Source organism: Micropterus dolomieu, linkage group LG02 (genome assembly GCF_021292245.1).
Source record: "Micropterus dolomieu isolate WLL.071019.BEF.003 ecotype Adirondacks linkage group LG02, ASM2129224v1, whole genome shotgun sequence".
Classification (NCBI taxonomy): domain Eukaryota; kingdom Metazoa; phylum Chordata; class Actinopteri; order Centrarchiformes; family Centrarchidae; genus Micropterus; species Micropterus dolomieu.
In genome coordinates this window covers 5,661,655-5,677,884 of record NC_060151.1, presented here as the reverse complement: position 1 = coordinate 5,677,884, position 16,230 = coordinate 5,661,655, and the positions used below count along the sequence as shown (strand labels likewise).

General features: G+C 39.4%; 1 protein-coding gene across 2 annotated transcripts in view; it reads right to left on the bottom strand.

The window, feature by feature from the left end:
- Nucleotides 1-205: 205 nt before the first annotated feature.
- The window catches only part of LOC123984430 (vesicle-fusing ATPase), a 45,077-nt gene continuing 29,052 nt past the window's right edge, over nt 206-16,230 (bottom strand). Inside the window, exons 1-16 of one of the 2 annotated variants that reach the window (XM_046071334.1) lie at nt 15,726-15,827; nt 14,695-14,770; nt 14,000-14,155; nt 13,164-13,363; nt 12,912-13,077; nt 11,660-11,734; nt 10,426-10,613; nt 9,560-9,655; nt 9,310-9,466; nt 8,495-8,628; nt 8,070-8,216; nt 5,759-5,893; nt 5,349-5,462; nt 4,581-4,636; nt 3,876-3,933; nt 206-1,464 (exon numbers count right to left, since the gene is read on the bottom strand). In XM_046071334.1, coding sequence (XP_045927290.1) covers nt 3,903-3,933; nt 4,581-4,636; nt 5,349-5,462; nt 5,759-5,893; nt 8,070-8,216; nt 8,495-8,628; nt 9,310-9,466; nt 9,560-9,655; nt 10,426-10,613; nt 11,660-11,734; nt 12,912-13,077; nt 13,164-13,363; nt 14,000-14,155; nt 14,695-14,770; nt 15,726-15,797 — 1,803 coding nt within the window. In that variant the 5' untranslated portion in view covers nt 15,798-15,827 and the 3' untranslated portion in view covers nt 206-1,464; nt 3,876-3,902. Of the gene's footprint in view, nt 1,465-3,875; nt 3,934-4,580; nt 4,637-5,348; nt 5,463-5,758; nt 5,894-8,069; nt 8,217-8,494; nt 8,629-9,309; nt 9,467-9,559; nt 9,656-10,425; nt 10,614-11,659; nt 11,735-12,911; nt 13,078-13,163; nt 13,364-13,999; nt 14,156-14,694; nt 14,771-15,725; nt 15,828-16,230 lie in introns of those variants that run through there. The other variant, XM_046071343.1, reaches the window with a different exon arrangement.

The window sequence follows — 16,230 nt, the reverse complement described above, 5'->3', positions numbered from 1 at the left end:
GAAATGCTCAAAAGTACAAGTACAATACTTGAGTAAAGTTACTTTTCACCACTGAAAATCAATAAGATTTTCTTCTATACATAGACAACAAGCTTTCATATATCCATTGATCCATCAGTTAACAAATAAGAGCAGACAAGCAGTCTGAAGAATCTTTTTCATGAGCATCTGTGCTTTTTATTGCAATAATACATCTGCATGTTGATATATATTTACACACACACACACACACACACAACATACACATCTTCAATGGTCAGAACAAAAGAATAGCTTTGGACAATAAGCACTGAACAAGCGACATGAGAAACCCCCCACAAATGAACCACATGACTGTCTTAACCTGGATTCAGATGCACACGCGCACACTTAAACACACACATGCGCACATTCAAAAGTACGTTCTGCCACTACACACACACACACACACACACACACTCACACACGCTCTTACACACTGGACACGTGCAGCACTTAGTTCCCCACACATGCACACGAGCGGACACAAACTGGAGTTCCCACTAATAACCGCCGAGATAAGTACTAAAGGTCATTTGAGTTGATGTTAGAAGTGCAGAATAATTTTTAATCTTTAACACTGATGGTGCCATAGCTACACTAGCTAGACTGAACTGTACTGTACACAACACAGACAGACAGGCCAACTATCCAACATTAACTTTCACTATTACAGTAACCTGGTATCATCAATATCTCAGCAGTAGGGAAGAAGAAATATACCGATAGAAAGACTTCTGATTGATCATTTAAATTGTTTTCATGATATACTGCAATTTGTCTATATATACTATTTACAGAACATGAACAAGTTACATACTGTATATTTAAAGGGTTTACATTTACACATGGAACAGCTTCTTTTTTACAGCCACAACAAAGTCACTAAAAGCCTCTCATAGATTCACATCTTAAATATTCAAAGGGCTTCGGGTTTGTGTCAGTTTTAGGTGGATTCTGTTACTACTGCTTGTGTTTGTGAGGATACATACGCGCTAACAACAACTATCTTTAGCAGGACAAGAGATATGCAACAAATACAACAAATGCTCTGGCTAAAAACATACATGGCTTTTTTCTTTTTACGCACGATGCACAAAACAGCACTTTTTACAATCATCTATTGCAGTTTCTTTACAGATAACAGATTTTTAACAGTAGGACTTCCAGTAGTTTGGTGTGATATGTCAGTGCAGTTGATGATGATGGTGAAGAGTGGGAGGACGGTGATACAGTGATATTGCCTACGTAAACATGCTGAGATAAAGAGGACTTGTGTGCTCCTCTCTTTGACCAGGTGTGTATTTAGATTGACAGACAGACGGATCTTTCCTTCTTCTTCTTATCCTCCTCCTCCTCTTCCTCATTTCGTCCCATGGGTGGCATGTTGATGGCAAGATGCACGCTTCCTTCCTCTAGCCCCGCTACTCATAGAAGCTGCGATCACTAGAAAAAGCAGAAGTAGGAAGACAAGAGTTTCAATTTTACTGTGGTCGTGTTGGGTTATTGCAGCCCTCAACAAACTCTGGTGTTCTCACACAACCCCAGCAAATTGCGACCAACCGCTCAAGTCACCGCTCTGTTGGCTCGTGTGCTAAATAAAAGGTGTGGTCTTCCATTTGTTCAAATTTCACTTCTCTTCTTACTTCTAATAAACCAGACGACTACTACTACTACTTTTAGTGCTGTTATTTCTTCTTCCTGCTTCCCCCTTCTTCATACGTATTCAACATAGCGACGAAATGCTCTCCGTACAGCTGTTTGTCCATTTGGGCTACTGTAGAGACATGGCGGCACAACATTGCAACTTTATTGGCATAATACCATGGCAACCCTCAATTGTTGGACACACTGTACAAAAATAGTGTTTGCTTTAGCCCTGCAGGTTTTCACTAGAGCCATCTACTCTGGGATTTCCACCCGGGATGACCAATTAAGGGTTGCACCAAATACTTGTAAATTCAGTACAAGAAGAATCGAAGAATCAAATTGTCTTAAATGTTCACATCATATGGATTGTAGACACATGAAAGATTCCCATGTTAACGACTTGCAAGCGTTCACGTCACTGGACAATTCAAGACGGTTGTATGATTACAGAAATGCTACGCGTTCATAATATAACACAATATTCATTAAATAAGAGTTTAATCACATTGAACGATGGACTGTAGCTGACACGAGCATCTATGTTTGTTTGTTTTTCAGGCATTTCATGTATTATTAAGCCTCAAGTTGGATTTATCGGAGCTTTTGCAAAAAGAGTTTCCTAATTGTAATTAGGACTTGGATGTTGACATGAGCGCTGTTTACAAGTCGGAAACAAGTCTGTAATTCCGATAACCCTCATAGAACGTAAACAAGGCATCGGCTAGTAAAGACTCCAGTAATATGAAAATCTGTTGCTAGGAAACATGTGTAGTGCCGTCCAATTAAAAGCAACCAGCTATTTTGACAGGAAGTCACTGTAATTGTAGTATAACTGCAAAACTGGTGCCTGCCGATATATTAAACTTAGAGAAATATGTGTGTCCGAGCATTCAGTGCAGTTTAGAATGAGTGGGAAATATCCAAATATGCTAACCTAACTTTATTTATTAATTTAGTTTGACATTTCTTTTACATGGTTTGTAACTCGATGCATATTGTATATTTTTGTGAAATACAATTAAACTCTTCCCAGTTTACATCATTATTAAGTAGCATTTCAGGTCTGATATGTTTCTTTTACTTTTGAATCTAAATGACTCATATAGCAAACACCCTAACCTGGCAGTGACTGGATGCAAATACAGTATTTAGTATCAAGTGATCTCTATGAAATACCTTGAGTTTCTTATGTGTGGTTTGTGTGGTGCAACCCATTTTAATTCAGTGCTATATCGATTTTGTAAACACTTAATTAGCTTATAACTACGCAAAATTTGAACTTCCATAGAGTTGGTACAACTGACTCCTGAAACATATACCTAAAGGCCTGTGCTGCTCCCATTGCAGGACTGAAAATTTTAATCACAATATAAAAGCTAAAATATGCTGGACAATCTCAACACTACATAGAATCATTCAGGTTCAGAAATGAATAAAATGAAGTATAATGCTATGGTTATAAAACTGCTTGCAACAATAAAATCAAATAAATTGAATAAAAAAAGCTTGCATGACATTCGGAATGTCATGTCGCATACATTTAATACATACATTAAAAATATAATGAATGATAATGTCAACTGTAGGAGCAGGCTTATAATATGTAAGATACACTGGGTGCACAAATTTCACAATTCCATGTTAAAATCCATTATGCTAATGAAAGAGATGTGAAGATGGAGGAGCAAAGGGCAGGTTAAAGGCACCTTAAGTGAGACTATTTAACTTAATAACACACTTTGTTGTTTGCAAATTACTAGATGAATTCATAAGTCAGTCAAAGCAGTGTGTTGCTTTTACAGACACAACCTGTTTCTCTGATACATTGCCATCAGCTTATGGTAGTGTTGGTAATGTTGAGTTCATTTGCTGACATGATGACTCTTCTTTCTTAGCATTTACCGTCATGTAAATGTCACTTGTGGCCAAAGAGGAGACTGTTTGCCAAAGTTACATGGTCTCGCTTCAGACTTTGAAATGAATGAGAAGTGAATTGTGCAAAATGAAATTTGTACCCTCAGCGTAAATGTTTACTATGTAAAATCTACTGTACACAAATTAAATACTTACTGTATTTAAATCTGCTACTGCAATCACACTCTCACAGTAGGAAAACAGATGTGTAATCTAATAGCTAACTGGCAAGCTACAGATTTTGCACACCTAACCTTTAGGCAGTAGTATCTTTGCTTTGCTGTTGACCTTACCAGTGCACAGCAAGAGTGACCAACAGCTTAAATTCGGATTTGATCGCCTTCATTCAACCTGGTGATTGCAAAATAAAGCCATTAAAGTCAGCAGTTGATGAGGAGAGTTCACTAATTGTGCCTTTGTCTGCACTGTAAGGACAATGGGCACATCTTCTCTGTGTGTGCAGTGTGGAACTACAAGACTGGAGCCTTCAATATGTATTCTTGTGTGACATAACGATGTTGTATTATATGTATGGAAATAACAATATACCAAGGGTGTAGGTTTGCTCATCTTTGGAGTGAAGTCATATTAGATTGAGTGAGTATTGCTTAGCTGTTTCAGAATAATGGACTGTGCTGTGAGTCCATTTTCTAGTGTTCTTATGTGAGTGCTCAGATTAATCAGTGTATTCTTTGATTATGAAACAGTAGCCTTAGGGCCTGTGTTCATATAGCCTTTTTCTGTCAGAGAAAAGTGCTACATGTACACACAACCTTCATGTTGGTGGGAACGGCGTTCCCTACCATTGTTGGGACCAAACCTACGCACCTGCAATATACTGACACATAATGGTCTACAGAAAACAAGCTGACAGGGTAATAGAAGGAGAAACATAAAAATGGTTGTTTAAGATGACAATAAAAAAAGAGGGTTTATGTTGATGGAGGCTGCTGACAAGCAATGAAAACGATTGTGATTGGTGTTTCGGCTGTACTCACGCCCCCTCGTCTCGGAGCAGAGACAGGAACTTGCTCACTCTGTAATCCGGGTCCATCTAGAGACAGGAAAAGAAAGCAGAGGGTTGAATAGTCTGCTGACAAATGATACAAACAGTAGAGCAAATAATTAACAAAAGTAAATATGGGGCTTTGCAGTGCCATCAGTAATATATACGGCTACCATCAGCAGCCGGTTAGCTTAGCTTAGCATAAAAACGGGTAGCCTGGCTCTGACTGAAGGTAACACCTACCAGCGTCCCCAAAGCTCACTAATTAAAATCTTGTTAGTTTAATCAGTACGTGAACTGCAGTGTAAAAATAACACATTGTGGTTTCATAGGGGTTCATGTGCTGGACTATTTCTTGGCTGATAAAACAAGAGGTTTGAAGCACTGAATGGAGTTTAGGGCCACCGATCGGCTCGCACTAGCCCCAGCAGGCAAGACGTAGTCACTCACACAGTTTTTTGTGTTTTTTTGGGTTGGCGGCAAAACCACAAGGAAGAGGTGAGCACCAAAGCCTCTCAAGGACCTTAAAAATAGTGTTATATCAAAGCACCGGCCACAACTCTTAGTGCAGTGGACAAGAGCTAATAGTGGCTTTAGCTAGTAAAATGCAAAGCAAAAATGTAATTTCCTGCTTTCTTCTGGTTGCCTTTACTTATCTATTGTCTATATATCATCAACCATCCGGTGTGCCACATCACAGTTTACGCACCGTGGATTATGAGCTGCTACTATTGTCACCACTTTGGTGAGACTCCTGTACCTGCAGTGACATTTCGATGAGCACGATGAGTTTCTTGATGCCGATCCAGACTCGCTTCCCTTTGAGCTGCTGCGCGATGCTGGCCCGCTCTTTATTTGAGAAGCTCCCCAGCAGCTACAAAGACATTAGAAGGGTCAACACAATATGAAAATATCCTTTCATTATGTTTAAACCACTTACATTTTTTCATTACCTTTATAATGAATGTGGTTCCCCCCCCCACGTTCACCAAGGTTACAGAGATGCTCTTTCAAGGCTGTGTGTGTGCACGAATGTGTGCTCTTGAGAACGGAGTACACATCCATCTGTGTGTCCTTGTACGAGTGCACAATTGTGAGCATCTTTACCTTCAAGCAACCAAATGTGTTGACTATGTGTGTGTGTATGAGTGTGTGTGTGCTTTTTAATACCTCTAAAGCGTCAACTAGCTGCTCCCCAGTAGAGATGTTGGGGATGTGGATTGTGGTGCTGAAGGCGTCCAACATCTCCATCTCCTGCAGCACGTCCTTCCTGCTGGTGGTGCCGATGATGAGGAGCTTCCGACCCTGCAGGAGGAATAAATTACTTGTTTTGTCCTGTTGATAGCATCACATGGGAAATCGTCCAGTTAAATGTAATACTCATGAGTGTTGACAGCTATAACCATAGGGCACAGTGTAGATTCATCATCATTCAGATGATCCCAGCAGATTTTTAGGAATCATGGTTAGTCAAAGCTAGACTAGGACTCTAGCTACTTTAAATTGATGTGTTGATGCAGTAAAACCATAAAAGATGTTTGGCTTAATATTCTGTTATTGCCTACTTATTAGGTCTTATACAATTGTCATGGTATAGGCTTATTTGCTTTGTTGCCGAGAGTTAGATGAAACCATATATACAACCCTCCTATCTGTCTATTAAATATGAAGCTACTGGCAGCAGCCGGTTAGCTTAGCTTAGAAACAGTTAGCCAGGCTCTACCGCAGTTAATTTTTTTGTACAGATTAAATGAATGGGTAGCTGCAATGTTGCTTTAAAGGATTGCACTTCTTTTTGTGAGCAAATCACATGAAATGACCAAAACCAACAGTGTTTTAGTCTGTCTCTCAGTACCTTTCCACTTCCTTACACAGTCCGTTGAACTTTGATCACATTTATTCCTTCTAAAGTTGTAAAATCCCCACTGTGACCCATCCACCACTGTGTCCCTGAGCAAGACACTTAACCCCTAGTTGCTCCAGAGGCGTGCGACCTCTGACATGCTTAGCAATTGTAAGTCGCTTTGGATAAAAGCTAAATGAATTAATGTAATGTAATGTAAATCATAAAAAATGGGCCACAAATATTTAGTTTCAATTTTAAAAAAGGCTCAGTAATTTCCTTAGCCAGCTGGTTACTGTAATGTTTAACATGACTCAAATGTGAGTAAATAGTGATTTTCACTACTGATTTGTCTGGGACTATTTTTAAGCCGTGAATAAATACACAATTGTTGTCCTAGTGCAGTGGTTCCCAACCTTTTTTGCTTTGCCTTAAAATATTACTCCAAAATTTTAGCAATGCACCCCTTTAACACTATCAGACTCATGATGTACTGTTCAAAATAAAAAGTAGCAAACTCGATTCTGCAGCTCCAGGGATATGGTCTTTATTATTCCACGCTTCCTTGTCAAAACCACATGTCTACATTACCCACAATGCAACACGGCCGCAGACAGTTTGGTTGGCGATTAGGGTATATTGTGTTATCAGTGGGTAATGTAGCCTCAAGTCTCTAGCCTCAAGCAGAGATCAGGAGTTGCAGAAGTCTGGTAAGCTCACTTCTTCCACACAACACACATCAAGACTTATTTTTCAGTTTCCAAGGGATACAAAGTCCTCAGCCCCAACTGATGCTGACTCAAGTGACTTTACATAACTTGTTTTCACAAATGCACTATTACTTCCTAAGAGCTGTAAACAGACTTTGATGTGTAAACTCAGTGGAGTTCCTCCTTAAAATAAAGCTTTATCTTCTTGCAACCCCTCTGGGTTGAGTTTTGTGTTCATGGTAATGTCACCCAGTGCAATGTGTGCATGTGTTATTAAACGATTTTGAACAACAATGGAGCTCTATGGCACAGAGGAAGAAGAGATATCAGGCTGTGATACACACGATACTTTGTATTGGGATCAATTCAGTGTTGGTATTAGTCTTTTTGTGGGATTTGATGACCATAGTGTGGGGGTGCACAACATATTGACTCAATATTGTTATCGCAATATCACGTTGTGAAATATTATTTCAAAAATGTCACAGAAAGTATGCACTGTTCTGTGTATTTTGTGGACAGACGTGTCCGCTGGCTGTGTGGCTTAGCTGTGTGCAATTTAGAGCCTGCTTGAAACCACTATATAATGATCATATTTCACTGGCCAGTTGCCCTTTTACATGAAAGTGTGGGTTCACTACACAAACATACACTATGTAGCGTACCCCGTGTGTGCATACTTCAACAGTGTGTGAGTGAAGAGTGAGAAATGAAAAAAAGTGACGTGAGTCAGAGGAGCAAAAGAAAAGTAAGAAGATAGTGTGGCTCAGGAAGACAACAAAACAGCGGAGATCGAAGGGGAAACAGGGCCCATCAACTTGTATTTTTACATATGTTATGCAATATTCATGATCAATATGGCAATATCATATTTTGTCAATGTAAACCTACAGTAGTGTAACAATACAGGTTGCTGATGAACACTTACCTTTGGCGGAGCTTTCTTCAGCAACACCAGCAGAGCCTGAAGTACCAGGTTAGAGAAACGAGGCCCAATGGGTACGTAGTCCAGCAGACGCTCAATGTCATCCACCACCACACAGCTGAGCTGTGACTTATAAGCATCATCAAAGACCTGAAACAGAAGAAGGAAGGAAGGAAGGAAGGAAGGAAGGAAGGAAGGAAGGAAGTGAGGGAGGGAGGGAGGGAGGGAGGGACAAATGAATGAAGAAATAGACCAAGGAAAGATGGGCAGGGAGGATGCAGGATTGCATTAATGAATAGAAAAAACGGAAACGGGAGGAGTCAGAGGTTAAAAGATAAGAGTAATTAAACAAATGAAATAGTTGTTTAAATGCAAATGTCTTATTGTTTACATACACTGTAAAGGTTAAAACACGCTACAGCGCTTACCTTTTTGATTGCCTGGCACTTAGAGATCTCTGAGAATCCAATCATCTTGTCTGGAGAGCAGATCTTAATGAAGGGGAACTGCGAGTCCTCTGCAATCTTAGCTGCCAAGGCTGTCTTTCCACTGTGGGGTGGACCTGGGGGAGCGAGTGTCGAGAGAGAGCAGAGGTACAATTACCTGCTTGCGTGTGTTTGTATTTGTGTGTGTAGCTATGCAGTGGGGTGAAAGCTTGGGGTGTCGTTTGAGTCATTCAGTACAAATAATTTTCTCAATTTGAATGCACTTCACTCAAAGGAAGATTCCGGTTTATAACTTGCCGTTTTTCCCATAAACGTGGCTATTCTGGCTCTGTAGGTTGTTCTAACTTTATACTCACCACCGTTGTTGTAGAGATACAGGGAAACAACGTATATTGGGGTATGTGGCATAAGCCTCCTACCGTTTTCCAAATAAACATGATTTTTACATGAATTATTTCAAACGCTGACCAAAAGTAAACACAGGAAGTAGCCGCCTGGAATGGCCATTAACTCAATAGAGATCTATAGCCCGAGATGTTTGTGCTAGTGAAGTAACAGCAAACGTTTCCAAATTGCAAGAATAAAATTACAAGATTGACACCATGTAGTTTTCTCTATTTGAAAGGTGTAAATCTTTGTATTGATCTCACTGGTATGGGATATCAGCAAATTTGAAAAATATAATAACACCATTATTTATTTTGTAACCTATTTTATACTAAATGGTGAATTTAGTTTATGGTTTAATGAATGTAGTGTAATTGACTGTGTTTTTGTGTGTGTTTCTGATTTCCTACCCTCCAATAAGACAGCCACCAGTGGTGTGCGATCACTGTTTTTGGTCTGCTGTACCAGCAGCTCTCCATCATCCAGCACATGAGTGACTGGGTCACCCCATTTGATGATGCTGTTCATGATGTAGCTGGAGTAATCCTCCTGGTTTGTACCAAACGCCTGGATAAAAACATTAAGTGTTAGGAACTGGGTTTGCCTTCACATATTGCAGTATTGTACTATATTCTGCAGTTAGGAGCTTTGGATGCATACCGGTTTTATGTCATTGTTAAGGGATCCCATGAAGTCATCTCTGGTGACCTGCAGCTTCTCTGCCCTCTCCATGTCCACTTCCACTGTAGATGTGGCCTGGAAAATAATATGCACATACAACTGCATCAAGACAATGTCAGGTTTAAGGGGCACCCCTTATTTGAAAGCTTACTTCATTATCACTACATGTCTTAGCCTTATTCTGTAAGTAATATTACTTAGAAATGCCATCAATTGACATGACAGTGGTACTATTTAAAAAAAACAAAAATAAGTAATTTTAAGTCATTTGAAAGATAGTTCTTTTTCTGTATATGTCTTCAGAAAGAGAGAGTAAGTACTCCTTGAGTAGCAAGATTATTTATTGTTTATTTATCTACCGTCAAAAGTCAACAATGAACTTTCACTTTTGTTGTGCTTTTTCTAATAGAATTAATATATTTAAAAAATGCACCTTACCAGCCAAGCTAGCTAGCTTAACCATTTAGTACAAATACGGTCACTTCTTGTTCCAAAAAAACAAGATGGCTGGGTGACATCCCAGTGGCTACGTCCACTTCTTTATACAGTCTATGAGTTGGTACAGTGTTGAAGTAGACTGCTACCTCCTGTAGAGTGAGGGTCACTTGACTGTTGGGGTTATCCAAGCTAGCAGTACTGCTAGCAAGCAAAACTGCTTGCATATTTACTGCCTGCTGACTACGATTGGCTGTGTGAACCACTAACTACAAATCTTCTAGAGCACCAATTTGACTGTGGGTTTATTTTTCAGTGGGAACTGATTTTGTGTTTGTTGGCTTCACGCCACAGTAGCATCTCAACCCAACCCTAATGCTAGCTTTGTGTATTGGAAAATGCCAAGTGACCTTGATGTGTCGGTTCATGGCAGTTGACTGAGCAGCCCTGACCAGCCCCTCTAGCTCTGCACCACTGTAGTTCTTAGTTTCGGCTGCCAGTTCCTTGATGTCGACATCAGGAGCCAGCAGGTCGAAGCTTTTCATCTTGTTGGTGTGGATGGTCAGGATCTGGACACGCCCCTTCTCATCAGGCAGACCTGGAGGTTAGAAGATAGGTCGATTGAGAACAGAGTTGACATGAAAGAATGAAAAGAGTGAGAAAGAAGGAGTGAAGGAAGCACAGATGTTATATTTTGTCTTGTCTGATAACATTGTTCTACAGTTTGTTAGTTTCAGGGCTACATACCTTGTGGAAGGAAAGGTAAGACTGGACTTTTAAGAGTACATTTCTTTCTAACAAACAAACTTCTGTCATTTTGTCCTGCATTCCCCTACCCTGCACTGTTTTTTATTGAAACCAAAATATATAATAGGGGAGAGTGTGGTAATTTGAGCCTTTTGGGGAAGTTCACCCACCCCTTGTTTCTGGGCGTTACTTCTAAACTGCTGGAAGACACAAGTTTGTTAAAATATTTTATCAACAAAATGAATGAAACATGAATTTTAGACCAGAAACCATCATGCCATGCTTCTATAAATGGAAGACAGAGGTCTTCAACTCCACCTTACGTCAGGTGGCAATGGACACGAAGATCGACAATATGACTTTAATAATACATTGATATGAAACAACTTGGAGACATATCAAAAATCTAGCTGCAATGTTGCATGATCAAAGTGCAATGAAATGTTGTGAAGTAGCATTTGAGTTGGCACGATAACATTACATTGATCTCGTGGACCCCCATGTGGCTCAACTTATCCTCCCCCTAGGTTTAACTTACCCCTCATTGGGGGCAAGTTAAGCCAAGAAACCACCTTTTTTTTCTTTATCTAAAAACGTTTAACTTTAGATCTAAAATTATTGTTCCCAGGGATGCACTACAACCTGAAATATATGTACATATTTTAGTTGGAGACATTACTGTCATGTCCTCACTTTAAAGACACCTCAAGTAAAAACTGGCTCAACTTACCCCACTCTCCCCTATAAATATAAAACTTCTCATTTATATATATCATAAGGCTTCACGAGAAACTACCAAACACAAAAGGTTACATTTCCACACTTTGAAGTCATGGATAGGGACGAGAGATACTAACTTTTAGAGAGAGAAAAGAGAAGGGGCTCTTTAACACTCACTAATTTCCATCTTGACCTCAAACCTGCCAGGCCTCATCAGGGCATCATCTATCAGGTCAGGCCTGTTGGTCATACCTGGAGAGAAAGAGAAAACAACAGAGATTGAGAGAATGGCAGGAAGGGATTTGTCACAGTTACGTCTGTGCAGATGCATACTATAACAGGAGAAACTCACCCTGCATGGTGTAAAAAGGTGCAATTCACACATACATATCACATGTATTGAAATAACCTATTGGTTACATGTCCTATCTCATGTATATATGGATATTATAAATATCATTTCATATGTATACCTCAATATATTAATCATACTTTGCCAATACTATTGTCACTATACTTAAATGAATAAAAGAAAATTGCAAATAAAAGTTCTAAATAAAAATGGAAACATAATGACACCTGATTGAAATGGATTCTTTACAGCAACGGACCTCATGCAAGAATTACTCACATGGACAGTTTTGTTCTTAAGTCACGAGTCATTTCAGATAATTTGTTGCACTCAACAATTTTGTGCTACTATTAATTTTCTATAACACCTGAAATAAACCTTGCGCAAAAGTCATATTCTGTTCACAGAAGATGACTGAAATGATTTAATAGTTTTGGGTCTACCACCGTGACTGAAACCTGTCCATAAATAGAGCAGAACAGGCAGTAATTCAGGGCCATGCATTATGCTAATGTTCAAATCTCTAGAGTGCAAGTCTGCTCATGAACAGGTGGCACTCATCAAGTCGAAGTGAGCAATTTACGATGAACCTCACTGAAAAAATAAAAAGAGGTTTAAGATAAGAATACAGAAATGCCTGTCAGTAGACTATTTTTTTGTTATTATTATATTTGGCATTTTTAAGTTTTGCCAGCCTTATGCATAATTCAGAAGATGGTTGACAAATTAAAGGAAAACCCAAGATAAAGTTACTTTGTAAGGTTTCAGGCCACCAAGAACCTTCAGACCTACAATGCTCCTTGATCTAGATTCTCCAGTATCTAACCCATTTCACAAAAGTGATTTACGAGCCAGATCAAAAACTGTGGTACGTCAAATTTCACAATAGATTGTCACTTGTAAATTGCAGAGTCCTGCAGGATTCCTGCATGATCATGCATGGGTTGCAAGTATGCCGTCTGGTTTGATTAGTGAACTGTGTGTGAGACAGGCCCCTGCTCTCCAATCAGTATAATGTATCATTAAGCTGGTGAGGATGATAAATGAGTTAGATCAGTTCCCTGTGATGATACTGACCAATGACCAGGATGTTGTTAAGTTGCTCCACACCATCAATCTTAGACAGGAGCTGGTTGACCACGGTGTCGTGCACGCCCGTGCTGCTGGCGCCTGTGCCTCTCTGCTTGCAGATGGCATCCAGCTCATCAAAGATAATGATATGAAGGCCACTGTTGGCTCCCAGCTGGAGACATGTCGAGTTTAAAAATGATAGGTTCAGTTTTGTTTTTTTAATTCAACATATAGAAAAGTACACTGAGCGTCTCTTACCCTCTTCTGCTCCTCCTCTGCATCGGCGAACAGTTTGCGGATGTTGGCCTCAGACTCTCCTACGTACTTGTTTAGGATCTCTGGGCCGTTGACAACCTTTGGCTCGCGAGCGTTAAGCATCTTGCCAATCTGCCTGGCCATCAGTGTTTTACCACAGCCTGGAGGCCCAAACAGCAGGATGCCCTTCACGTGCTTACAACCTGGAACAAAGAAAGGAGGGATGACAAACACCAAAGGGAACGGATAGACCAGGAAGAAGAACGTGGAAGGGGTAAAAAAGATGGGAGAAAATGAAAAGTGCAATAGCCAGAAAGTAAGGATGCAAGAAAGAAAGAAAGAATGTGGAGGAAAAAGCAGTGACGAGGCATAAGAGGAGGGGGAAAGACATTAAAAGGTTTATGTTATGCCATAAAATAGTTTTATGTGCTCAAAGTCAGGGAGAAGAAACCAGATTAACCAAATGTCTAAAAAAAATTGCTGCTATTCTCTGCTATCTCTTCCAGTGAATTACTGTACAGTATATTGCATTTTATATATGCATTATATGGCAAGGTTGGCTTATCTAAACCAAATCTTTAATTCATAAAATAATATACATTATTTTACTATGATTACATTCACTTTCTTGGTTGAAAAAAACAATTAAAAAACAATTTACAATTCAGCCTAAGAGCAAATGCACGTACTTGCATAAATTCAAAGATATAATGACAAAATGTCTCGTAATGAGCCAATAAAAGGATGGTAAGACTAAGCACAAAAAACTAAGGCAGTCTGGCATGCTAAAAATATGAAAAGTGACCAAAAAAAGAGTGAGGATAGAGGGGGTTTCTCACCCATCTGCTCCACAATGTCTGGAGGGAAGACTCGGGAAGCAAAGGCTCTGCGGAAAATGTCGGAGAATTCCCTGTCCAGACCTCCAATTCCCATCTTCTCAAAGTTCCACTCTGGGTTGATTATTGTCTGTCGTGCCTCCTTGGTCTTTGCCTTACCTGTTAAAATAAATAAGCCAGAAAATCTAAAATATATATATTTAAAAAAAAAAAAGATAATTAATGAAAATAAACCATGGTTTGGGACGCTGTCAGATGGACAGGAGAAGAGTATTTGCTAGCAGCTCCATGATTAATGAAAACCCAGAATATAAAAGCCAAGTCCATCCATCCATCCATCGTCAACCGCTTATCCTGCATACAGGGTCGCGGGATAAAAGCCAAGTTTAGTCTATAATTCTTTCTTGGCCTTTTTCTTAGCAGACAGGGGAGTGCAGCAATGATGATGATTAGTAAGAGAACACCGCTATTAGAAAATGAGGGAATATGTGTTCTTACTGCCATCCTGTGGAAGAAAAAGATTAGGGACGATGATGGTTTTGAAAACGTTCCCTTCATGTTGAATCATGATCAAGAAAAATTGAGGTTCATGACCATATTTACCCCTCGATTATGTGACATTATTTTCCTTCCAGACCACGTGGTCAATAAAGTTTTGGAAAATATCATCTACCTGAAGGGAGAAACAAGGGACATACCAACTAGCGTGAGGGATGAACTTTCTGCCTTCTCAAAAATCACCTGGCTGTTGCCCACCATCAGCCCACAGTCGATCTGTCAGAGAAAGCAGAGTTACAGTTATCAGTCTGTTCTCCGTTCAGAGAGGTGGCACTTATTATTCATCAGCTTCATTTAGCCAGGATCAAATCTTAATGATAAAATGCAAGATGTGTTTTATCCATCAACCTCTCCTTCATGAGAGATGACTTGGCAAAATGCATTTTTAGGTCTGCAGTGCATTTCTCCCATTGTTTCCGCTTGTGCCAGTGAATGCGTTTTGTCCTTAGGGGCCTTCATTTAAATGTGCATGAATAAATAATAAGCATAATAATACATTGGGGCATTGGATGCTTCTGTATTGCAGTGACAACGGATGCCATGGTTGTGTATGAGCATCAAGATGATGCTTTATTAATGAATTATTCACCAGAGGCCATTAAGCAGCAGCAGGTGACAGTATGATAAACATATATGGCACATCTTCTATGTCACTGTAATACTTCTATCCCCTTGATTTATTAAGAGCAACGTCTGACTGTACCAGAAATCCAGATGATATCTGGACCATTATATTTTTTTTAAAAGCTATTCCATTTCAAGCTGATTCTTTATTAGGTATAATTAGAGTTTAATTATGGAGGGGTAACTATATGTTAGACCAGTTTACCAAGCTACAATGAAGTACTTAAGATTAGCTGCCCCTTACTCAGCTTTTCTGGGAAATAGAAGGCAGAGGTACAATGACACGTAAAAACAATCAAAAAAATCATGCGAGAATTGACTCACACTGTGAATCCCAACTGAAGGGAATCACTAACAGTACAAGCTTTCAATAGCAGCATTTAAAAAAAAAGATGAATGCACTATGTGAACAGGACAAGGCAGATTTCAACAAAAGCCTAATTTGAGAATACCTTGTGAATGGTGACACTGTGAACTTTCGATTTTACTAGTTTGCATTATATATCTCAAACCACTTAAACCACAAGCTCTGCATGCAGCCAGGTACCTTCGTTTTCTTTCCAGAGGCCGGTTCTCCTCTGAGGATGCTGGCATCCATGGCCTCGATATCCTTTACCATCAAGCCAAACAGCTTGTCGCAGAAACTAAACACTAGCTGAGAGATGGAGAAAAGCAAGGGGATGATCAAAATCCACCCAAACAACACCAAAGAGCAAAGAACAAAGCATAATGTATGTATGTACAGTGGGTACGGAAAGTATTCAGACCCCTTTAAATTTTTCACTCTTCGTTTCATTGCAGCCATTTTCCAAAAATCAAAAAAGTTAATTTTATTTCTCAGTAATGTACACTCAGCACCCCATCTTGACAGAAAAAAAACAGAAATGTAGAAATTTTTGCAAATTTATTAAAAAAAGAAAAACTGAAATATCACATGGTCATAAGTATTCAGACCCTTTGCTCAGTATTTAGTAGAAGCACTCTTTTGATCTAATACAGCCATGAGTCGTTTTGGGAAAGATGCAACAAGTTTTTCACATCTGGATTTGGGT